This window comes from Emys orbicularis, chromosome 4 (assembly GCF_028017835.1).
Source record: "Emys orbicularis isolate rEmyOrb1 chromosome 4, rEmyOrb1.hap1, whole genome shotgun sequence".
Taxonomy (NCBI): domain Eukaryota; kingdom Metazoa; phylum Chordata; order Testudines; family Emydidae; genus Emys; species Emys orbicularis.
In genome coordinates, this window is record NC_088686.1 from 134,705,552 (window position 1) to 134,728,785 (window position 23,234).

Sequence of the window (23,234 nt, forward strand, 5' to 3'; positions counted from 1 at the left end):
TGCAGGTGAAATCTTCCCTTCTCATGCAGCGACCCCCACTGAGCGCGTGATCCAAACTCCATGGAGGTCAATGGAAGACTTTCGGCTGGCTTCGGATCAGGCTCTTAAAGAGCAGATGAAGCCCCATTAAAGCAGAGACACCCCTGCCCTGGCTGCCTCCTGCCCCCAGAGCCAGTCACACCTGCCAGGGCAGAGCGGATGTCAAGTGTTACCCCATGAGAGCAGTTGCATTCAACAGCCGCTGTGCCAAGCAGAGACTCAGACATCCTCCTCCAGGGTACAGGCCACCCACCCACACCCCAGTGATATGAGTGGCAACTCAGAGCCCCTAGCTCCCATCCTCTTCATTTCAGACAATTCACGTTTGCTTGTCCCTCTTGTTGCCAAATGGGAAAAAAGTCCATCTTTTCTCTCCCAGCCAGTTTAATCCTGTTCCATGGGGTGGGATCTTGGATATAACCCACTCTCTCGGTAGCTGGAACGCATCACTTTAACCTGCATTCCCCTCCCCCATGGCATCGGCAGAGCCTGGGGACGCTTCTCCTTTCGTTGGGGGCAGGAGTGGGAGAATGACGGGTGGTTGTCATGCGTAGCTGAGCAAACCAAGTCACTGTGTTTGGATCCCCCAGAGCCAGCACCCTGGCAGGACTTCCAAGCTCCCCATACTGGTCAGTAGCCCGATGCTCAGAGGCATGATGCAAATGAACACATTTTCCCACCTCAGAAACACTGCTTTGTTTCCACAGAGCAGCAGCGATTGGAGGCAATTTTTACTTTGTCCAGCAGGGGGCGATCAATCACAGTTTTTGTAGGGTTTGCTACTGCAAGACAGGGCAGCTGGATTATCAAAAGGCAAAACAAATAAATAAAGAGGCTGCTGATGTTTAGAAAGTGGAAACATTTCCCATTCCGTTTATAAGTTTGAAAGGAGGTCAAATCTGGGGTAAGAACCCCTTGGTGTTGTCCTTCAAGCTGCCGTGTAGAAGGACACCAGGGGAAATCACCTGTTAACCAAGGATACTGACGCTCTTGGATCCCAGAGAACACACAATCCACTGCTGATGGGGTTAGCTGAAAAGCCAACACTTCACCGCCCCCAGCACATCAACGGGAATCAATCCGTATAACCAGACTCCAACCGCCGCTTCCTACATGACGTGCAGAGCGACACAAGAAACGCACCCGGGGAAAACGGCCAGGCTGCTGCGGTTCCCTCAGGTCCGATTCGCGGCAAGTTCTGCACCCCCAGGGCGTTAAGCAGCAGCGAGAAGCTGGCTGACGAAGGGTGCGACTGCACTGGGCGTTGGCTGCGTGGGACTGGGACACCTTAGCCAGTCCTTAGGGGAGGGAGTGAAGGTAGCGAAAGACCCCAGTGAAAGTGAGTCCATGTGCTCTGGGGAATGCAGCGCTGTGGGGTGCCCACGTGGCTCTGGCAGCTGCAGGCACTTGGCTGCGGATGCCCCGGAGGAAGGGGGGCACCCAAGCATGGCAGGAGATGGTGGCGAGAGACCTTACGGAATTTTGACCTTTATAAAACCCAAATCTGGGGTGACCTTGGTGATTTAGTGTCTCGTGCCAGACTGGCAGTGCAGGTGGGTGGCAAGCAGAGCATGGGCAGGCCATGGGCAACCCCTCATTGCCCCCCCCAGCTCTGCTAATGCACCTCAAGTCTCATGTGGGCCCCTCCCGCTACCCCCGTCCTCCCCTTCATCCAGCTCCTTTCTAGCCCTGCCCCGCTCCCTGCTGCAGATCCCATCCAGAGCGCCCCATGCCCTCTGCCTTTGCCAACGCACCTCTCTCCTGCCCATATAACCACCCCCTGCCCGCCCTTCCACTACTCTAATCCCAGACCTCTCCCGAGCCAGGCCCCACAGGCCGGCAGGCAGGGAACTGCCCCAAGCAAACCTAAACCCCTCCTGTGAGATGGTGTGGAGAGCTTAGCCCTTTTCCCAGCATTAAAGCCTTTCCCGGCTATTAAAAATCCCCAGGTCCCAATCCGTTCTCAAGGGTGCTTAAAACATTCTTTAAAACCCCACTATAAAAGCTTCGATCCCTTCCCGCAGCAGCTGGGAATGAGCTAGTCCCACGCACAGCAGAGATGGCACCAAGCCGGGTGTCCAAATGGGCAGTGAGGGGACCACAGGGAACAGCGAACAGACCAGTGCGGAATTAAGGCTCAGTCAGGTCAAGGGGTACCCAGAGTGAACAGATCCAGAAATTCCGCTTTTCCTTGGAGACACCCACAGGGATTATCCCCATGTGCCAGCTTCCTTCTCTCCACCCCCGGGGCAGAAGGGGGGGCATCCTGGCTCAGAACGAGGTGGGTCAGATGCAGAGGTCGACAATTGCCAGGCAGCATGGGGATTTGGTCAGGAGACCCAGCGATGGAGCTGCTGCCGGAGCCCCTTGCAAGGAGCCCCAGTGCAGTGCCGGGACTCGGAAGCCGTCTTTGGGAGCGGGTCATTCCCCAGCGGTGCTCCATGCACCCTGCTGGTGCTAGGCTGGGGTCGGCAGCACACAAGCCCTCTCCGTATTTCGGTACCGGCCGGCAGATCCCAGCTCTGCTGAACGACGAAGTGTGGAGAGGGGCCTGCAGCCGCTTGCAGAAGGAATGAGACCCCAGGCACCCAGGAGGTGCAGAGGCCAGCAGCAGGATGCAGGTGGCAGGATCCCTCTCGCACATCCAGGCTCTGGGGCTGCTGAACGGGCTGCGGGACAGACTGGAATGATCCCGTTGAGTCTCTCAGCTTGGGGTCCTCCCTGTGGCTGGCAAGACCATGTCCCAAAGCACTGCCCTGGTCAGCAGAAAGCCCTATGCATCATGGAAACCCAGCGTGGGGCTGGACGGGAACGACGCCCCCTAGCCGTGGGAGCTGGCAGTTCACAAAGCCCCAGCTGAGACACCGTCACCCCAGAGTCCTGGAAACTGGAGCACACACAGGCCAGGCCGCTCCCAGCTCTTCACAGCCAGGGAGAGGGGCTGGGGCCTGGGCCCGCCAGGGAGCCTGACAGTCGCCCTGGCTCCGGCCTTTCCAGTGCCTAGGTTGGGCCGTTCAGCAATCTTCTCCTGCTCCAGAGCTTCACTGTCAGGTCGCTGGGGAAGGAAGAGAGAGAGGAAGTGAGGCCGGGGGCTGCCCCCGCCCCAGCTGGGAGAGGCAGCACAGCAAGTACAATCAGCTACGGGCCACGCCCTGCCCCCAACTCCCCCACCCCCAAATGCATCACGCTGCAGCCCAGGAGAGCAAGGCCGCTGTGCCCCAGGCGGGCGGGCACCGGCGCAAGGAGGGAGCAGATGCGCCCAGCTGCCCGCCAGCGGGATAATCCCCCAGAGCGCCAGTAACGGGGCACTCTGCCAGAGCGCAGGCTCAGCCAGTGGCACCTCACTGGCAGTGGCCAGTGACGCAGTGGGGGGTGGGGATGGGGCAGGGATCCCCCCAGCAGTGGCCCAGGAGGAGCAGTAGTCAGATGGGCAAAGCCCATGCAGCACCGAGCTGGCCGCTGGATCCAATCACCTGGGGGGGGGGGGGGGCAAGAGGCAGTCTCCTCTTGCAAAGAGCTCTACATGGGGGGGAAATCCAAAAGAATCTCATACCGTTAAGAAGCAGCTGAGACCAGAGCGGAGAGAGAAGAGACAGAGAGAGAAAAAAGGAGAGAGAGCCAGAGAGGGGGTGAGAGCCAGAGAGAGCAGGAGGAGGGTCAAGGCAGGCTAGTGGCACGCCCCTTTATGGCAAGGACGCGGCGAGGAAGGCAGGGGGTGAGCCCAGGCACGTAAGTCCATAGCTTTACCCGGCAGTCACTGCGGCACAGAGAGAAACAGAGGGGGGAAGAGAGGAAGAGAAAGGAAAGGAGAAAAGGGACATGGTCGGAAAAGAGGAGATCAGAGACCGTGCCAGAGACATTGTGAGCCCGGGGACCCTCTCTGGGGGCCAGGGCTGTGCACAGGGGCCGGGGAGCGGAAGGAGGGGGCGGTGGTGCTCTCATTGGAGATGCACAAGGTGCCCTCGAGGAGGAGCTGGTGCCCGGCTGGCAGGAAGCCCGTTCTCTGCACTGAGGGTGGCAGGGCCAGCAGCACCATGTCTGGCTAGTCCCGGCACATCGAAGGAGCTGGCAAGAGCATCCCAAAAGCATGGCGGGGCAGGACCAGCGCTTGGCATAACTGGATGGGGCAGAAGAGCCTCACTGTGGGGCGACCTAACAACGGCTGAGAGATGGAGGAGACGAGAGGCTAGATGGGGAGGGGTTGGGGGCCCTGCAGCCGACTGCTGCCCCACACCAAACCGCCTGCAGCCCGGCTCCGGCGCTGTTCCCATCCATCGCTCCCAGTGCCATTCCAGGCCCTGCCACATGGGGGGAGCAACAGTGGATTTGGAGAGCTCCTGAGGCTCTGCTGCACCGGGGTGAGTTGGGGGTCAGACCTCCCTGCCCCCCGCCGCAGGGGCCTAGCCCTGCCCACCGCCCTCACCTGGAAGCAGTGAATATGTGCTTGGAATTGGTGCAGATGGCATTGATGGGGCTGTCGTGGCCCTTGATCTCCCCAACAGGTGTGAAGTTCTCCACGTTCCAGACCTTCACCACGCCCCCGCGGCAGGCGCTCAGCAGCATGGGGCGGCCGGGGACGAAGGCCAGGGCGCAGACCCAGTCCTTGTGCGCGTTGGGGATTTGCTGGCAGGCACAGAGACAGGGCAGAGCCAGTGAGGGCCCTGGGGCCAACAGAACACGATCCACACTGCCAGCCGGGGCCATCAAGACTCAAACCGCCCCCTGAGCTCCAGGGCAGGGTCAGGCCAGCAGCCAGAGCCAGATGCTGGGTTTGCAGCTGGCTGCTGGCTCTGTAATGGGCTGATGCAAACCCCCCACATCTGTACCGTGGCTGAGAGCTGGAATTTTTAAGCTCCGCTCGATTTCTCATCAAGCAGCAGCCGAGGATTTGAATTCAAGACAACCGGACTCTGGTGAGCTACAGAAGCAGCTCAGCAGGAGAGAAGAGGGCTCCGCCCCAGGACATAAGAACATAAGAAAGGCCGTCCTGGGTCAGACCAAAGGTCCATCTAGCCCAGTATCTGTCTACCGACAGTGGCCAATGCCAGGTGCCCCAGAGGGAGTGAACCTAACAGGCAATGATCAAGTGATCTCTCTTCTGCCATCCATCTCCATCCTCTGACGAACAGAGGCTAGGGACACCATTCTTACCCATCCTGGCTAATAGCCATTTATGGACTTAGCCACCATGAATTTATCCAGTCCCCTTTTAAACATTGTTATAGTCCTAGCCTTCACAACCTCCTCAGGTAAGGAGTTCCACAAGTTGACTGTGCGCTGCGTGAAGAAGAACTTCCTTTTATTTGTTTTAAACCTGCTGCCTATTAATTTCATTTGGTGACCCCTAGTTCTTGTATTATGGGAATAAGTAAATAACTTTTCCTTATCCACTTTCTCAACATCACTCATGATTTTATATACCTCTATCATGTCCCCCCTTAGTCTTCTCTTTTCCAAACTGAAAAGTCCTAGCCTCTTTAATCTTTCCTCATATGGGACCCTCTCTAAACCCTTAATCATTTTAGTTGCTCTTTTCTGAACCTTTTCTAGTGCTAGAATATCTTTTTTGAGGTGAGGAGACCACATCTGTACACAGTATTCGAGATGTGGGCGTACCATGGATTTATATAAGGGCAATAATATATTCTCAGTCTTATTCTCTATCCCCTTTTTAATGATTCCTAACATCCTGTTTGCTTTTTTGACCGCCTCTGCACACTGCGTGGACATCTTTAGAGAACTATCCATGATGACGCCAAGATCTTTTTCCTGACTCGTTGTAGCTAAATTAGCCCCCATCATGTTGTATGTATAGTTGGGGTTATTTTTTCCAATGTGCATTACTTTACATTTATCCACATTAAATTTCATTTGCCATTTTGCTGCCCAATCACTTAGTTTTGTGAGATCTTTTTGAAGTTCTTCACAATCTGCTTTGGTCTTAACTATCTTGAGTAGTTTAGTATCATCTGCAAACTTTGCCACCTCACTGTTTACCCCTTTCTCCAGATCATTTATGAATAAATTGAATAGGATTGGTCCTAGGACTGACCCTTGGGGAACACCACTAGTTACCCCTCTCCATTCTGAGAATTTACCATTAATTCCTACCCTTTGTTCCCTGTCCTTTAACCAGTTCTCAATCCATGAAAGGACCTTCCCTTTTATCCCATGACAGCTTAATTTACGTAAGAGCCTTTGGTGAGGGACCTTGTCAAAGGCTTTCTGGAAATCTAAGTACACTATGTCCACCGGATCCCCCTTGTCCACATGTTTGTTGACCCCTTCAAAGAACTCTAATAGATTAGTAAGACACGATTTCCTTTTACAGAAACCATGTTGACTATTGCTCAAGAGTTTATGTTTTTCTATGTGTCTGACAATTTTGTTCTTTACTATTGTTTCAACTAATTTGCCCGGTACCGACGTTAGACTTACCGGTCTGTAATTGCCGGGATCACCCCTAGAGCCCTTTTTAAATATTGGCGTTACATTAGCTAACTTCCAGTCATTGGGTACCGAAGCCGATTTAAAGGACAGGTTACAAACCTTAGTTAATAGTTCCGCAACTTCACATTTGAGTTCTTTCAGAACTCTTGGGTGAATGCCATCTGGTCCCGGTGACTTGTTAATGTTGAGTTTATCAATTCATTCCAAAACCTCCTCTAGTGATACTTCAATCTGTGACAGTTCCTCAGATTTGTCACCTACAAAAGCCAGCTCAGGTTTGGGAATCTCCCTAACATCCTCAGCCGTGAAGACTGAAGCAAAGAATCCATTTAGTTTCTCCGCAATGACTTTATCATCTTTAAGCGCTCCTTTTGTATTTTCATCGTCAAGGGGCCCCACTGGTTGTTTAGCAGGCTTCCTGCTTCTGATGTACTTAAAAAACATTTTGTTATTACCTTTGGAGTTTTTGGCTAGCCGTTCTTCAAACTCCTCTTTGGCTTTTCTTATTACACTCTTGCACTTAAGTTGGCAGTGTTTGTGCTCCTTTCTATTTGCCTCACTAGGATTTGACTTCCACTTTTTAAAGGAAGTCTTTTTATCTCTCACTGCTTCTTTTATGAGACAATGGCTCATTGGGATTGGCCAGGGGATCTCCAAGCTCCGATCAATCCAAGCTGTGCTGGCAACCCGGATACGAGACACACAAGATGGGGGAGAGAATCTCTTTGATTGGACCAATTTCTGTGTGTGTGTGTGGGGGGGGGGGGGGGGGGAGGGACAAGTCTGCAAACTCAGCTCTTCTTCCAGGGTGGGGCTTGAAAGCTTGTCCCTTCCACGCACAGGAGCTGGTCCAATAAAAGAGATTCCCCCCCACCCCCATCTCTCTAATTATTTGTCTGCCATCAATCCTCAGCGCTCCAGTGGGAAGAAAAATGAGCATTAGCCTCATTTCATAGGGGAGAGACTGTGGGGGAGGGTCACACAGCCACAAATGGTGACTAGCTCTGGGCAGCTCCATTTTGGGGGACACCCCGACCACCCCATTTTCAGAGGGGTGGAGCCCCCACTGCTCCCCTCGACTCCCACAGTGCCCAGCTCCTCTGAACAACCCGGCCCTGGGCGGGCACACAGTAGGTTCTCCAAAACAGAGCCTCCCCGCCCCCCCACCAAAAAATAAAAATAAAAAAAAATCAATGGAGGTCTCTGAAATGTTAGCCAAGTCTCATGGCAGAGCCAGACCTCCTGCCTCCCAGCACCGGCCTGCACGCCCCCTTCAGCTGCTGCTCTATCCCAGACCCACCGGAGGCCGTCCCCGCACTGCTGCGCACCACCACTGACCTGGAGAGCCAGGCACTGCGGCCTATGGGGCCCGGAGACCAGACAGCCACACTCACCGGGGTCAGAAATAGGGACAACGCCGAGCGCTATCTACCCCCAGACCAACCTGTCCCCCTTCCCCATAGGCCACTGAGCCCTTTAACCGCAGCAGGTGGGGCCCAGCCCTATAGAACTGGCTACCGTGCATTGCCCACGGCTGTAAACTGCCTTCGGGACCCACCCTGCCAGCCACTGTCGTTTGCAACCCCCGGGGCTCTTCCATTGCCTGGAGGCCCCATGTGCAACGTAGGGATGGGGTCCCTGTGTCTGCCCTCTGATCCTCTGCCCCCAGGACGGCGGGAGCACGCTCCAGACTGGACAGTGACTCTCCAGCAGGTTCTAAGTCCTCGCTCCAGACCCTGGCACTGGCCCTTGAAACGGCACGCTGCGGGTCTAGCCCATCTCTCTGCCCCCCGCCCAGCAGCAGGGCCTTCCTGCTCGTCCCCCTCCGTACCTGGAGGAGCTCCTGCTGCTCCAGGTCCCACTTCTTGATCCCGTTGTCCCTGGAGCCGCTGAAGAGCACGTCGCCCTGGATGGCCAGACACTCGATGCCATCGTAGTGTGGGGGCTCGAAGTTATGGGTGGGGCCGACGTTCCCCACCACGCTGTCCGCAATCTCAAACATCTGCAAGGCAACAGCCCGGAGGGCAGCTGCTGTGAACCCCGGTGGCAAAGGAGACCAGTCGCTCTCAGGTCATTAGGCCAGCAACAGCCCTTTCAGCAAGGCGGGGATGGCGAGAGCGTCCGACCACACAGCTACCACTGGGATGCTGAGCCACAGCCCAGTGAAATGAGACAGGGATGGATTGGCAGCGGCAGGGTTCTGCCTGCTTACGCCACGCTGGGATCCTTGGGCAGAGGCCATGTGGGGACACAATGGCTCAGCACTAGGGCTGAGATACAGGTCGCGGGTTCGAACCTCGCCCGGCTCAGCTGGGACTGGAAATCTCCGCCTCCTCCAATGGTTTGGTGGCCAACGTGCGGGCACAGCTCAGCGTCCGGCTGGCAGGGGGCCACGTTGCAAAGACAAAATAGCCTCCTTGGCAGCAGGTTCAGCAGAGGCCACGGAGGGCAGGAGGAGGTGGGTTCCACCTTCCACGCAGGAGGCGTCAGGAGGAAGCGGGGGGTGCGGAGGGGAGGCCTGGGCCGGGCACCTGGAATTCTGGTCTCCACGGCTGCCGAGCTGCCCAGCACTTTGAGACATGGCAGCTCCTCCATCATTTCCCGGATCTGGGTTCCAGGACGCTCTTAGGGGCAGTGCACAGACCCTGCTCCCCGTGACCCACAGACACACCTGGCAGGTGTGGGGACAGGAACGCTGGCCAGCTGCAAAGCCACCAGGTCCTTCAGGCCACGAGCGCTGGGGGGCTCATGGCATTTCTCAGACCCTGGTGGCATTTGCAAATGTGCTCAGTACTGGCCTCCCTCTGCGCCCGCTGCGATCAACAGAACGGCTCCTTCCCGCCCCCCATGGGAGCAGAGTTAGGCCGACGCTGGGCGCTCTGGACAACCCCACCCAGCGCGTCCCCTCCTCGCCAGGCCTTTGGTGGACAGCGAGCCCCTGTAGCTGGCACCTACAGGAGAGCGGCTATGCATGGGGGTGGGGAGGGCTGGCACAAGCAGCAGTTCCTGGGCTCAAAGGCCCCTTGTGCTGCCTGTGAGCGGGAGGGAGGGAGGGAGGGTCCCAGGGTACCTTGACGTAGTGATCCTTGGAGCCGGTGACGACCAGGTCAGGGTTGCTCACGGTCTGGTTCACAGTGAGACACATCACAGGCCCGATGTGGCCGGTCAGCTTCCCGATAGGCTGCAGCCTACAAGCAGGAGCCCGGGGCCTCAGGGTGTGGGGTGCGCTCAGCAGGAGGCGCTCTTCGCTGGCCCAGTCTCCAAGGCTCCCAGCAGGGACCCTCCCAGCCCCAGGCCCCTCTCCACCATCCCAAGCAGAAGCGGGGACCTCGGGCTCCGGGGCGCAGAGCACGGAGCAATCTCGGGGATACCACATCCCTCAGCACCATGGGCCGTGATTGTGGCCTTGGGCTAGGGGCAGGGAGCTGGGCTCAGATGCGGTGTCAGGGGGTGACCGTCTTGTCCACCGATCTCCTAAGGCAGGGGCGGGGAAAGCTACGGCCCGCAGGCTGGATCCAGCCCGTTGGTTAATTTCATCTGACCCGTGGCGCCCTCTCCCACCACCCGCTGCAGGGGAAGCCCCAAGCCTCCGCGCCCCCCTGGCAGGCAAGTGGCCCGTGATTGATTTTTTCTGTGGGTCAATGGCCAGTGACAGAGAAAAGGTTCCCCACCCCTGCCCTAAGGGCTGCAGCTGGGAGAGGAGCACTGGGTCCTGCTTTCAGCCACCCTTGGGCGTGATCAGCAGCTGCTGGGGCTGATGTAGTGCAAAGCCCAGGAGCAAACAGGCTAAGCTGCTCCACGCTGGGGTTTGTGCCAGTGCAGCTTCCCCCGGTGCCAGTCCAAATCCGCCCCTGCCTCAATAACACAGCTTCCAGCCGGGAGGGAGCGGGCCCCCGCCCAGCCCAGAACGACTGCTCCCTCTGCCTACGCAGCACCCGTCTGCCTCCCCACAAGAGCTGCCCTTGCCTGGGGGCCCAAGTTAGCCCCGCCCGGACCTGTTGAGCTCCCAGATGCGGACAGAGTTCCCGGCGGCAGCGTAGAGCATGGTGCCGGCGGGGTTGAGTGCGATCTGGTTGATCTGGTGCTCGCCCTGCACGCTAGCGATGGTGCGGGTGGTGGTCCCGGCACAGGCGTCCCCAGAGATCACCTGACCTGAAGAGCTAAGCCAAAGAGACAGAAACAGGTGAGCCTCAAGGCAGAGACCCTCGCGGGAGGGAGGGGGCAATTTACACAGTGTGGAATGGAAGATCTAGCCTGTTGTGGACTGATTAGAAGGCTGGAGAGCGTCTGTCCCCAGCCATCTATAGGGTGAAGCAACGCCACTTCCTGGCCACATGCAGTGCCAGTGGTGCCAGGATGAGACCCCCACGTCCCCTCAAGCCAGGAGCAATGGCACAGCAAGGGTGACCCAGGCAGCAGCTTTCGGCACCCAAGGGAGGTGCCTTGCCGCGCAGCCAGCCAGACCCGTACCAGCAGGCGTGCCAGCTCCACGCCCAGGGCGGAGCGACACAAACCCCACCCCTGGCCTGGAGTTGATGTTGACAGGCAGCCCAGGCATATTCCCGCCCAGGGCCGGCGCTTCCTTTTAGGCGACCTAGGCGGTCGCCTAGGGCACCAGGATTTTGGGGGGGGGGGGGCGGCAATTCGGCGGCGGGGGGTCCTTCCGCGCTCCGGGTGTTCAGCGGCAATTCTGCAGCGGGTCCTTCACTTGCTCCAGGACCCGCCGCCGAAGTGCCCCGAAGACCGGGAGCATGGAAGGACCCCCCCGCCGCTGAATTGCCGACGACGACCGGGAGCACGGAAGGACCCCCGCCTAGGGCGCCAAAAACCCTGGCGCCGCTCCTGTTCCCGCCAGTCAGATTGGGGAGGCCTAGAAGAGAAGTCTCAGTCTGTGGCTGGGCACCAGAGAGAGGGGCTGATACGCTGGGGTCTGGAAACGGTGCTGGCAGCTGCAGATGGGTCATTACCCATCCCTGATCAAAGCAACTGTAGGGTGCACGGTGCCCCCCGAAACAGACGAGAGGAGCAACTGCCCTGAGAGCAGAGCACCAAGCCACGGAGCCTCCACGAGCCAGGCCAGGCTAGAGCGACCAGCATTGCAGCATTCCTAGACTCAGCCCTGCAGACCAGCCCGGCTGCCTGGCCTTTGCAATGCTGCCCTGGGTGCAGAACGCTGGCAGGGTAGCGCGTCGAGCTTGGCCAGGCCCACAGGGCAGCCTCGGTGCGTCAGGTACTTACGTGAGGGTGCGGACGCACTTGGCCGAGTCCCGGATATCCCACACCTTGATGTAGGAGGTGGAGACAGTGAAGACCAACCCTGAGTGGCTGCAGTACTTGATGGACACCACATTATTGGGGTGGCCCTTTAGCGAGGCGATTTCCTGGCCCGTCACCAGGTTCCACATTTTGCAGCTCCGGTCTGCGGGAGGAGGCAGGAGCACATGACATTGCGGGACCCTTCCTGTCCTCAGCAAAGGATCCCCATGGCTTCCTCCCTCCCTCCCCCCCCGCCACCCCCTGCTCCCACGAGTGCCCCAGGGGAGCTCAGTCCCTGTGGCCCATCCAGCCCCTGGCACCTCCGCCAGACCTGCCAACGGGGGGAGGGTCTATTAGTGCCAGGTGCGAGGTGAACATCCAGCCACTAGGAACCGTGTAGAGGCCCCAACAACTCGCTTCAGGGATGTCACCACACAGCTGTTCAGCCTAAGGACTCGTGCAGCATTGCTGCCCTCTGCTGGGGGGACCCAGAACTGCACCGGCCCGTTGTGGCTTTCAGGCAGGCCGGTGCCATCCGAGCAAGAGGCTCCTGTCCTGCCCCCGCACTTTGGGGTGGCTCAGCCCCTCCCCTGGGTAACAGGCTCACTCCCCAGTGATCACACCCAGAGCTCAGCAGCCGGCCCACCCCCGAGACGCGCACCTTTGGATCCGGAAAAGAGCAGCTCGTCGGTGGCGTCCACACAGAGAACGGGCTTGGAGTGTCCTTCCGCCACGGAGATGCACTGCAGCGGGGCCGTCCGGGTGCTCCTGGCTCCGCCCACGGGGTTAATGAGGCCCCTTCCGTGGGAGAGAGAGAGAGCAAGGGCGTCAGCAGGGGGGCGCTGGCTGGGTGACCCAGGACGAAGCCAGATCCCGCCCCACGAGGCTGCCAGGGCCTGCTAGTGGGGCTCCGGAGCAAAGCAAACCACAGACAGAAGCTGCTGGGCAGCCTGCTCCCCAGACAGGCCCCCCGGGGGCAGGTCACACCCCGTTGGTGCTAAGGGCTCAGGGACTCGTGCAGACCCTGCCTTGGCTTGGGGCAGGGGCTTGGAAAGGAAACGGGCTTCACCCCCTGGCCATCTCACTGCTGGCACAGATGAGCTACCCCCTCCCCCCGTGAGAGCTGTGGGTGGCCCCTGTGCCCCATCCAGGCAAGATCCCAAAGCCAACAGAGTCCAGGCTGCTGCATGGCACACGCTGCCCCATCCCCTGTGGAGTCAGAGACTAGCAGGGACAGGCTGGCTCCGGACCCAACCCCCAGAACCTCCGGGCTTGAACAAACTGGGGCCCTGCTCCAGCCGTGCTATGTGGGGCATAAGGGCACCACCCCGTGGCCAGCGGGGGGGGGGGGGGGAAGCGCCCTCTCTTCATCTGACCCACTCCGGTTTTGCAATGAGCTTCACCCTGCTTTGGCAGATGGGGAAGGGATTTTTAACAGGTCACGTGGCGGATCAATGGCAGAGCTGGGAACGGAGCCCAGGAGTTCTCAATCCCCCGAGAACAGGGAGAGAACCCAGGAATCCTGGCTCCCTGGCCAGGAGACAATCCTGTCTCAAACCAGTTCTAGGCTTTGCCCCAGCAACAGCCAATGGGGCTGTGAGCAGAGTTCAGAGGGAGGTTCTAGAGCGCTGAGCACATGAGAATCGACACCCCTGAGGAAAGAGCCCAGGTGGAAGAACCCATCATGGAGAGGGTTGATAGCCCCAAAGCAGCATCCCAGCCAGGATCTCTAAGCACCTCCCCTCCTCCCAGCAGGGTTGGATTACAGGTGGGGACACTGAGGCAACGGGAGGGGAAAGGGCTAGCCCAGGGTCACACGGCACATTTGTGGCATGGTTGGAATGGATTTTTTGAGGGGCGCTGAGCACCCACTACTCCAGCTGATGGTGCTCAGGGTGTCAGAGTCAGGCCCACGGTGTCTCAAATAGGCACCCAAAGGCCAGTGGGGAGATGCTCCTCTGCCAGCCTGGCCCTTTTGATGTGCAGGGAATGGGGGAAGGAGAGTTGTCCTGGCACAGACACTGCCTTGGGCTAGCGTAATTGGTTCTATGTGGCTTGTGTTGCAAACCCAGGCATGCTGGGGGCAGAGCCAGGGCCTTAGCACACCCCATTAGGGGAACTCTGGGTTGTGGCATAGCTGGCAAGCAGCCCTTTGGGAGGTTGCAGTGAGTTAGAGCAACCCCAAGGCTGCTCTAATATATCTGGGAGGCTGCACAGGCCTCAGCAGCAGCCACAGGATCCTCGGTGCCAAGAGGCTGCACCCCAGGTGTTTACTCTTTGCAGATGGGGAAACCGAGACACAAGACAGGGATAACAATCCTGACCAGCCTCGCCATGGGTGCTGGGAGGCTGAAGCCACATTTGTCAAGTGCATTGAGATGTCTGAACTGAAGGTGCGAGAGAAGACCAAAAAAAAAAAAAAAAAGCATCATAGCCTGGACCCTCCAAGCATCCACCGGCTCCAACAGCTGGCCTGCCCTGCCTCTTGCAGCTAGGCCAGACACAGCGCAAGATATCACTACCCGCCCTGCCCTCGAGGCAGAATAGAGCATGCAGCTGCCCCCATTCAGTGAAAGCACCGTACGCTATCCGCTTAAACACCCAGCACTGCATTTCAAGACGATGGCTCAGACCTTAAGGCACTGGAGACCAGAGGCAGAAAGGGACTTCCACAGCCGGATACGGCATGCCAGGGCCATGCGGGGAAGCAGAGAGAAGGAAAGAGGGACACACAGCGAGCAAGAGCAGCACCAGGACAGAGTCCCAATAGATTTAGCAAAGAAGCAAGGCCCAGAGTTTGGCCAGCACGGATTCAGCATGCAGGGCAGGGGGAGGGAAATGCGAGAAGCAGGAGAGTTCTAATCAATAGAAAGTTGTATGTACCTCAGCACCTCCGAGACAGAGGAATCGCTGTCATCAGACCTAGGGACGGAAAATTAGCAGGATTACGGGAGAAAAAATCCCGGATGAGAGAGGCAGCAGCGGAGTCAGAGAGTGGAGTGTTGTTATTGCATCCAAGCTAGCGGGGTAGAGAGGGAGGAGCGGACACAGAAAACCAGAGAGGAAAGGGGCAGAGGAGCAGGAAGGGACACGTGGCTCGGACACAAGATCTTTCAGGCTGGACTGGAGTCATTCAGCCAGAAGGGACTGTTACAATCACCCAGTCTGACCAGTACAGTGCAGGCCTGAGGCCTCGCCCGGGGATTCCTGCATCCAGTCTTCATTTAATCTTCCCATGGTCCCCCCGTCTCATCACTGCCACCAGCCATCCAACCTAGCCCCTCAGGTTCCGCACTCCTGGTTTTGGGGTACGGCTGGGGCGTTCTGACACGGTCCGGCTCTGCGCTATCGTGCGGTCTGCTAGCAGGTGGGATGGGGACCAGGGGCTGTTCCCGAGTTGCAGGCAGCGCCATGGGCTCCCGCCGGTTAGAACATCGCTGCCAAACTGGGATTCTGCAGGGAGGCAGATGGGAGGTGGTTGCTACCAGCTCCCATAGGGCCAGGTCCTCAGGGGCTGTAATTCAAAGCCGCTCTGCTGCCCCCATGGCAGCTAGGCCAATTTGCACCCGTGCAGGGGCTGGCCCGTGACGGTCAAAGGCAGTCCTAAGGTGGGCTCGTTCCTCCGTAGAAACCACAGGCTGCCACTGGAGAGCACCCCCACCCCACCTCCGAAGGGTCACAGCCCCTGGCACCAGGAGCAATCGGAGCACCTACGGGCCCCTGGCGGAAAGCTCGCCCCACCCAGAGCAGCCATGTCACCTCCTGAGGGGGACCGGGACCTGTGAGCAGCCGGCATCTCCCCACAGAGCACAGCGGGAGAGGGAGCAGGGCCCAGAAGGGGCAGGTGCAATGGCACAGCCAGTGCCCCACAGAACCGGGGTAGGGCCGACTGGGAAATGGCTTCCCCACCGCCTGGGGACCCCTGCCAAGCCCAGCGCCGATGAGCCCCACGCTTCGCTGGGGACGGGATGGTGGCTTAGTGTCCTCAGCTAGCAGCCCCCTGGACCCACCTCACCCGCTTTATAACTGCAGCCAAACCCACCCAGCAGCGTCCCTGCGGGTGAAATTCTCCTCTGCTGGCAGCCAGTGTGACAGCTGCCATCTTGGCCAACACACTGGGGCCTGAACCAGGGCCCTCCAGAGCTACCAGCAGGAGCTAAAGAGCCCAGGGCCGCTAGTGGGGCCTGTGACAGCCCCAGCCCCCCAGGGGATCCCCACGGGCCCAGCGGGGGACCAGGCACTGCCACGTGTATGCACACAACGCTAAAGGCCAGAGCACCGCTTCGGGCCTGTTCTGAGGGCTCTAGCAGTGCAATGTAACGACGAGCCTCCAGCTGGATCATCTACAGGGAGGGCATCTGCCACCCCAGGCTCTCAACAGCAGCTGCTTCTGCCTGAGCTAAAGGCCCAGGCTTGGCAGCTCAGGGGCAGCCCCGAGACAAGGTCTAGCCAGTAGAGGGGGGCCAAAGACCCCCCCCCCCATATCAATGGGGTTATAGACAGGTCTGGCATAGGGCCCCTGCCCAGGGAGATGCTGCCCCATGTGAAGTTCTACTGCACAGGTATTGCAGCTCTCTGCCTTCGCCCTGGTCGCTTCACGAGCCCGGCAGGAGCCTGGGGCTGACTCCAGCTGGGACTGCCGGGCCCGAGGCAGAGCGGGGACGGTACCTGGGGACAGCCATGGGAGTCACCGTCTGCCATTCACTGCTCTTGGGGCTGGGCTCCCTGGAGCTTCACCCCCCTACCCGCTCCTTGCCCCGCGAGGCTCTTACTTGTCCAGCGCGGAGCCCTGGCTCTGGTTGCTGGTGAGGCGGGAGAAGACGTTGCGGTCATTGCGTGGCCTGGTGGGAGGGGATGAGGGAGGCGTGAAGCCAACGTCCGAAGTCCTGAGCCGGGGTGTTCAGAAAGAGACCCATGATCACAAGCCTGGTCCGGGGATCTACCCCCTGCCCCGCACCTCCACTCAGCACAGGGAGGCCTGCAGTGCCAGCCCATGGTGAAGTGATTATTCCCCTCTATTCGGCACTGGTGAAGTCACACCTGGAGTATTGCATCCAGTTTTGGGCCCCCCGCTACAGAAAGAATGTGGACATATTGGAGAGAGTCCAGCGGAGGGAAACAAAAATGATTAGGGAGCTGGGGTACATGACTTATGAGGAGAGGCTGAGGGAACTGGGCTTGTTTAGTCTGCAGAAGAGAAGAGTGAGGGGGGATTTGATAGCAGCCTTCAACTACCTGAAGGAGGGGGTTCCAAAAAGGATGGAGCTTGGCAAATGACAGAATGAGGAGCAATAGTCTCAAGTTGCAATGGGGGAGGTCTAGGTTGGATATTAGGAAAAACGATTTCACTAAGAGGGCGGTGAAGCACTGGAATGGGTTCCCTAGGGAGGTGGTGGAATCTCCTTCCTTAGGGGTTTTTAAGGTCCGGCTTGACAAAGCCCTGGCTGGGATGCTTTAGTTGGGGATTGGTCCTGCTTTGAGCAGGGGGTTGGACTAGATGACCTCCTGAGGTCCTTTCCAACCCTGATATTCTAGGATTCTATGGCACAGCTGGATCCAGCACCCAGCGTCGTGCCTGGGCACAGCCGAGTGCACAGGCCGGTCCCCGATGGGGAGCTAGGCCCACGTGCTCTCCAGCCTCTCCCCACTCACCTGGCAGGCTGCCCCCGGTCATAGGATTTCCTGCGGGTCAGAGGCGAGGTGTCCGAGCCACGGGACTGCCTAGGGCTGGAACAGAGCAAGACCAGATCAGCAATCGCCCCTCCTTGGGGCCAGGGCCCTTCAGCACTGAACAGGCCTACCCCAGAGCAAGCGAGCCGAGAGCCCTGGGGCAGCGCACAGATCCACCTCCCGAGCCAGGGGTCCAGCGGGCTGGATCAGGCCCCGGCAGGGCCCAAGGCCAGGCCAGCGGCCCCGGCTAAGGGTTTGCGCTGTGAGCGCAGGTCCTGTTGGCTTCATCACCGAGACTGCTGCCGGAGAAGGCAGCTCCGTGCCTTCGATAAGAGGGCTGTGGAGACTGGACGCCCAACTCTGTCCGACAGCAGAACCCGGTTTGTGCCCGCCTTCCCCAGGCCCCATCCCCCCGACGGGCAGTTTGTGGACACTGGCAATCCAAGATGGCAGAGCAAGCTGGCCCCACCACTGCATGCTGGGACAGGCTGGGTCGACCGAGAGGAGTCCAGACTCAAGGCTCCAAGGGCAGAATACGATGGCCCAGCCCACCTCTTCCCCCAAGGGCCTGTAAGCACGTGGGGCCCACGCTTGCCAGGGCTTACAAGGTGCTGCCGCGGGTGGGCAGGCTGATGGTGCGGGAGACCTTATCCTTGTAGTAGGAATCCCGGATGGAAAAGCCGATCCCGTCTTCCTTGATCTCCATGAGGGACACCAAGGACTTGGTGATGTTCTTGGTGGAGATGTCCAGCGTGGGTCCCAGGCACTCGGCCGACACAGCCTTCATCTGGCCTGACAGCTTGGGTTCCCCCTATGGCGTGGCACAGGGAGGGGAGAGCTGAGAGGCGAGGAGTTCACTGCCCCGAGGGTAGCACGTGGAGCGAGTCTGAGACGCTGGCGCCCCTTGGCCATTCAGTTCCAAGAAGCCTCTGAGGCCAAGCACCCAGCAGTGGCAGATCTAGAGAAACCTTTCAGTTGGGCCCCGGTTGCCAGCATTAACGTTTCATGAGCTCATTAATGAGGGCAACAGGAAGTACCCCCTGTGCAAGGCTGAAACGTGTATGGCCCAGAGTTCCGGAGCAGCTCTCCCAGGAGGATTCGGCACATGGAGGGACTGGTCCAGTCAATTAGCTGCTGGGAAGGGCGCACAGCACCAGGGTGTCACATGGGTTTTATTTGCTCCCAGAGGAGGGCTAGACAGCACCAGGGCACCTTGCCTGGATTCAGGGAAGCCCAGTACAGCTCAATGATGTGGCATTTGGGGGTTTAAAGTGGGCTCTACGACTCAAGGAGCCATTTATAGGGCCAAAGTAACACGCCAGGCACGGCCGTCACCAGGAGACCAGACCCCGGGCTATTTCAGTTCCAGACCCAAGACATTCCGCCCATGGAGAAGACTCCCGCCAAGGGCCACCGCCCAGCCGTGAGCACAAAGGGAGAGGGGGTACAATGGACCAAAGACCCCACATCTGGACGTTAAATGGCCCTGTCTGTGGCTGTGAACTGACCTTGAACTTGAAGTCGTCCTGGCTGGCCGAGCCCTTCATGGTGAAAGACTGGGAGAAGCTGTAGGAAACAAAGGGTTAAATGGCCGATCCCCTTTAAGGCTTAACTTAAAGCTAAAGGAAGAAACCACTGCCCATCACCTCCACCCCATAACACCCTATCACCAGCCCGGCTACGGTTCCTCCTCCCATTCCCCGAGGTACAGCCCATCCCCCGGTCCCTTTCGGGGCCCTCTTCCCTCCCAGTTCCATCTTGCCCCTGGCCCTCAAGAGGAACGATTACTGGGACAGTTCTGTACAGCCCCTGCACGCCTGGGTTTGAGCATGGCCAGTCATCGCGTGTGGGTAGCCTGTGCACCGTCGGGTCACACGTAGGAGCTCTGAGGGGCTGGAGCATGCTCGGTGCAGACAGAACCTGGAGAATTTAGCTGCCAAGTTCTAACGGGTCTACCTTGCCAATGAGTGCCACAGAGATGCGCCCCCCTCCCTCCATAGATCCCGCCGCTCAGGGGCGCACGAGGCTGGGACACTGCATGCTCCCTGGTGCGCTTACCTCCCCTCCGAGGCCAGGCTGAACTCCGAGATCTCCTCGTCCGTGCTGGCGTAGCCGTTCTCTGCACAAGGAACAGCCGACAAGGGTGCGTCAACGCGACAGAGGGTGGGAGGGCACCGCACTGGGCCGGTCCGATCAGAGCCAGCCAGCAGGCGGTCGCCAATCAGCGTGTGGCCCTTTAGGTCCTTGGGACCCCCCCAGACCACTGCTATCGTATCATTAACTCTTTGCCACCAAAGCGCCATCAGTGCATCCTCACGGCTGGACAGGCTGTGACCATGTGGGCTGATACGTCTGGATGAAGTGGGCCTATCACTCCTGCCCACAGGGTCAGAGCAATGCCAAGAGCCCTGGGGTGGGCTCCATCTGTCCCAATGGGCAGACGTGCCATCTGTAGGGGCAGGGAAACACCCCAAGCCTTCCCAGCTGCTGCCAGCCCCAGGCCCCACTGCCGGCTGCTTTGCCAGCCAATGCCCAGTACTCACGGGGGTCCCCAGGAGGGAAGAGCCCAGCACCCACCTTGCTGCACGTTGTGGATGAGCGCCTGCAGCTCGGGGTGGGACTCCGCTTTCTCCCGCAGGGCATCCAGGATCACATGGTTCTGGGAGGAGCCGGTCACATCCGTTTGTCTCAGGCGCCCTTCCAGCAGGCGAATCTGGGCTTCTTTCTGAGCCACCTGCAGCCCCTGTTTGGCGGGAGCAGGAGGTTACCTTCCGTCCAGCACACAGGACGGGCCAGTGGGTGGGATGGGGAATCAGCTCCTGGCTTCAATCCCTGTCCCTGGGCACAGATGCAAGTTCCACACCAGCCTCACTCAGCTGCTGCTTGTAACCCATTCCCCGCCCTGGGTCCAGCAGCACACAGGCCAGGCCAGCCTCTCAGTCTCCCTCACCCACGCACAAAGGATGCCCCAGGCGCAGCCAAATAGCCCTGGCTCCAAACCTGACCTGCAGCAATTGTGATCCCACCCCAACAGGGGGCCTCCTGGGATCCCATGTTCTGCGACCCGCCCCCCAGAGCTGCACCCCCACTGGAAGGCCCTTTGCCTGACCTTATCGATGGAAGCCTTGAGGAAGTTGTCCAGCAGGAGGCGTGCCTCGGCCAAGGAGCAGGAGCTGATGACCACGGAGGTGTCGGTGGAGTCCAGCTCCTCCTACGGTGCAGGAGAGGCCCCGAGGGAGGGGAATTAGAACGGCGCTGAGGGCGGTGAAGGGCAGAAAGCAGAGGGCCAGCAGAGACACCAGCGCCACGGAACAGGGGGGGTTTCCTTGACTGGCTGACGCCGGCAGGGACACAGGTGCTCTGCGAGCAGGCGGCGGGGAAGACGACTTGCATGCCAATACTGTGCATGAGCACTCGCACTGGATGTGTGCCTGGAACCAGGCCCCTGATTGGGCCATCTATGGGGCCTGAACCACACACCTGCGGATCTAAAGAAGAGGAGCTTCTACCGCCTGGATGGCAGGAGCTGCTCGCTAGCCAGGTGACCAGAGCAGACCAAGGGCAGGTTTACACTGGGAACTTATACCAGCATAGCTATGTCTCTCCAGGGTGTGAAAATCCTGCCCCCTGCCCCCCGATCCCGGAGAGTGTAGCTCTGCCGACCGAACTAAACAGCCACCTCCTTGGGAGGTGGATTACCTACTCCGACGGGGAGCGTCTACACCTAAAGCCTTGCAGCTGTAGCAGATTAAGCGTAGACATATACTAAAAACTTGTTTACGACCTCCAGCTGCTAGGAGGGGAGCAGAGAGCTACACTGTGCTGAACCTGGGTCAGACCCCACATGTCATTAACGGTGCGTCCACACAGCAAAGAAAAACCCACAGCAGCGAGCCTCTGGCCAAAGGATTCGGGCTTGCACTACGGGGCTAAAAGTAGCAGTGTAGACATTCCCGCTCATGGGCTCCGAGACCCTCCAGAGCCCAGGCTCCAGCCCTTGTGCGAATGTCTACACTCTTCGTTTTAGCCCCGTAGCCCTGCGAGCCCAAGGCAATGGATCCAGGCTGTGAGACTTGTGCTGTGGGGTTTTCCTTGCAGCACAGACACCCGACAGGTGCCAGGGAGAAAGGCCTCATTATTAGGCTATTCTTTCTCTGTGGAAATATTTGATTAAACAAAAATTTCCTTTTTGGTCAAAATCCCACCCTCCCTTTACAAACATTTGACATCAGAAAAGAGACTCAATGTTTGACAATAGCTTTCAGCACAAGTTCGCGGTTTCAGAATAGGGAAACTCTTTCCCAAGACCCCCAATTTTTTTGCCTTAAACCATCAAAACTGATTTTCAAAAACCACAAAAATTCCAGTTTCTCAGGGGGTGGGGCGGGGGGGTGGGGGAAGAGGAGAAACTGATTTTTTCTTCCCCCTGGGAAATTTCAAAAGAAAAACTAAAAGGGTTTGAGATTTCCTACAAAAGCAAACAGCATCTTCAACCCTCTCTCGTGGCTACACCTGGAGTTGGCTCTGAATACCGGGCTGCCCCCCGTGCTTGGCTTCGGTCTAGGCTACAGGAACGCCACTGTGGAACTGGGCTGGGTCGAGGCAGTTTCTCACAGGAGGTTGTGTTGCCGTATACGCAGGGAATGGAGAAAGCCCAAGTTCTAAGCATGTTTGGCGGCGACCCAGGCTGGAGCCTGGTGCTGACATGGGTTTTTCTGTGCACACAGAGAGGATTGAGCATGGCTAGACCACGCCTTGCCCGCAGCACTGGGTACACCATGGGTACATTTGTCCCATGGTACGGACAGGGCTTCCACTGACTCCAGCATGTGCAGAACTCCCATCAGGGCTGTTGGGCCTAGCAGCTGGTGGTGGACATCATGCTCTCCGCAGCCGTCCCTTCCACAAACAAACCATCCAGCACCGATGGAGACCCTGGCGGACCAACATATTAGGGGCCTCCTAAATCCTGGCCCCGGCCTTGCAGACCGTGCAGCTGAAGAGGGCTGATTCTTGGCCTCTGCTGGTCCAAGCCAAGCCTGGCGCCCACGGGCCTACGGCAGCCTATCGCACCAGCCCCGTGAGTGCTCAGGCACCTGCTGAACTGGGCCTTATACAGCCGTCATCAGCAAACAAGCAGAGAAAGCAGCCAGACTGCAACAGCTGCTCTGTGACGTTTCTGTAGGGAGGGGGCGAGCTCTGGGGGCTAAGAGCAGGGAGCCAGCTCGGCCCTGACTCCCTGCGTGACCCACGACAGAACGTTTCAGCCCAGAAGTTGGAGCTTAGAAAGCAAGAGGACCCTGCAAACCTGCCTCCTGCACCCCTTATGCTTAAACTGCCTAGAGGAAGAGTCCAGCCAGCCAGCCTCCTGCTCACGCCCAGCCCCCACCCCAACTATCAACCAGCCCCCAGAGCACCCCCTTTCCCTTACAGCACACAATGCCCTGGGGTGATCTCCCCCGCTCCCCCTCCCGTGAGACCAACTCCCCATATACAGACCCCCTGCACCTTGCCCCCGCCCGCAGGCCCCCTCCCCCGGCACCTTGGTCTCCTTCAGCTGCATGATGGTGGCCTGGCAGTCGGCGATACTGTCGTTGATGTAGTCGATGTTGGCTGTCAGCACCTCGATCTCCTCGTTCAGCTCCTGCAGGCCCTTCTGCTCCTCTGGGCTCTCCGCCTGCAGCTTTCCCCTCTTCCCCTGCAGTGCCTCCTGCAGCAGCGCCAGCTCCTCGCGTTTCTGGGGGGCGGGTGGGAAGGAAACGCCTCAGCCGGCGCCGTCCAGGTGCCAGCAGCCTCCCAGCACTCCTGGCCCTCGGTCA

At 58.9% G+C, this 23,234-nt stretch overlaps 1 protein-coding gene across 1 annotated transcript in view; it reads right to left on the reverse strand.

Annotated features, from left to right (window-relative positions):
- Nucleotides 1-3,039: 3,039 nt before the first annotated feature.
- LOC135877874 (kinesin-like protein KIF21B) overlaps nt 3,040-23,234 on the reverse strand; it is a 41,993-nt gene continuing 21,798 nt past the window's right edge. The window contains exons 20-35 of the mRNA XM_065403401.1: nt 22,958-23,152; nt 20,525-20,626; nt 19,993-20,158; nt 19,474-19,534; nt 18,924-18,981; nt 18,021-18,226; nt 17,398-17,472; nt 16,518-16,631; nt 14,629-14,667; nt 12,407-12,543; nt 11,728-11,908; nt 10,485-10,649; nt 9,560-9,677; nt 8,321-8,491; nt 4,463-4,662; nt 3,040-3,094 (exon numbers count right to left, since the gene is read on the reverse strand). Of these exons, the coding sequence (XP_065259473.1) occupies nt 3,040-3,094; nt 4,463-4,662; nt 8,321-8,491; nt 9,560-9,677; nt 10,485-10,649; nt 11,728-11,908; nt 12,407-12,543; nt 14,629-14,667; nt 16,518-16,631; nt 17,398-17,472; nt 18,021-18,226; nt 18,924-18,981; nt 19,474-19,534; nt 19,993-20,158; nt 20,525-20,626; nt 22,958-23,152 (2,043 nt within the window). The remainder of the gene's footprint in view (nt 3,095-4,462; nt 4,663-8,320; nt 8,492-9,559; nt 9,678-10,484; nt 10,650-11,727; nt 11,909-12,406; nt 12,544-14,628; nt 14,668-16,517; nt 16,632-17,397; nt 17,473-18,020; nt 18,227-18,923; nt 18,982-19,473; nt 19,535-19,992; nt 20,159-20,524; nt 20,627-22,957; nt 23,153-23,234) is intronic.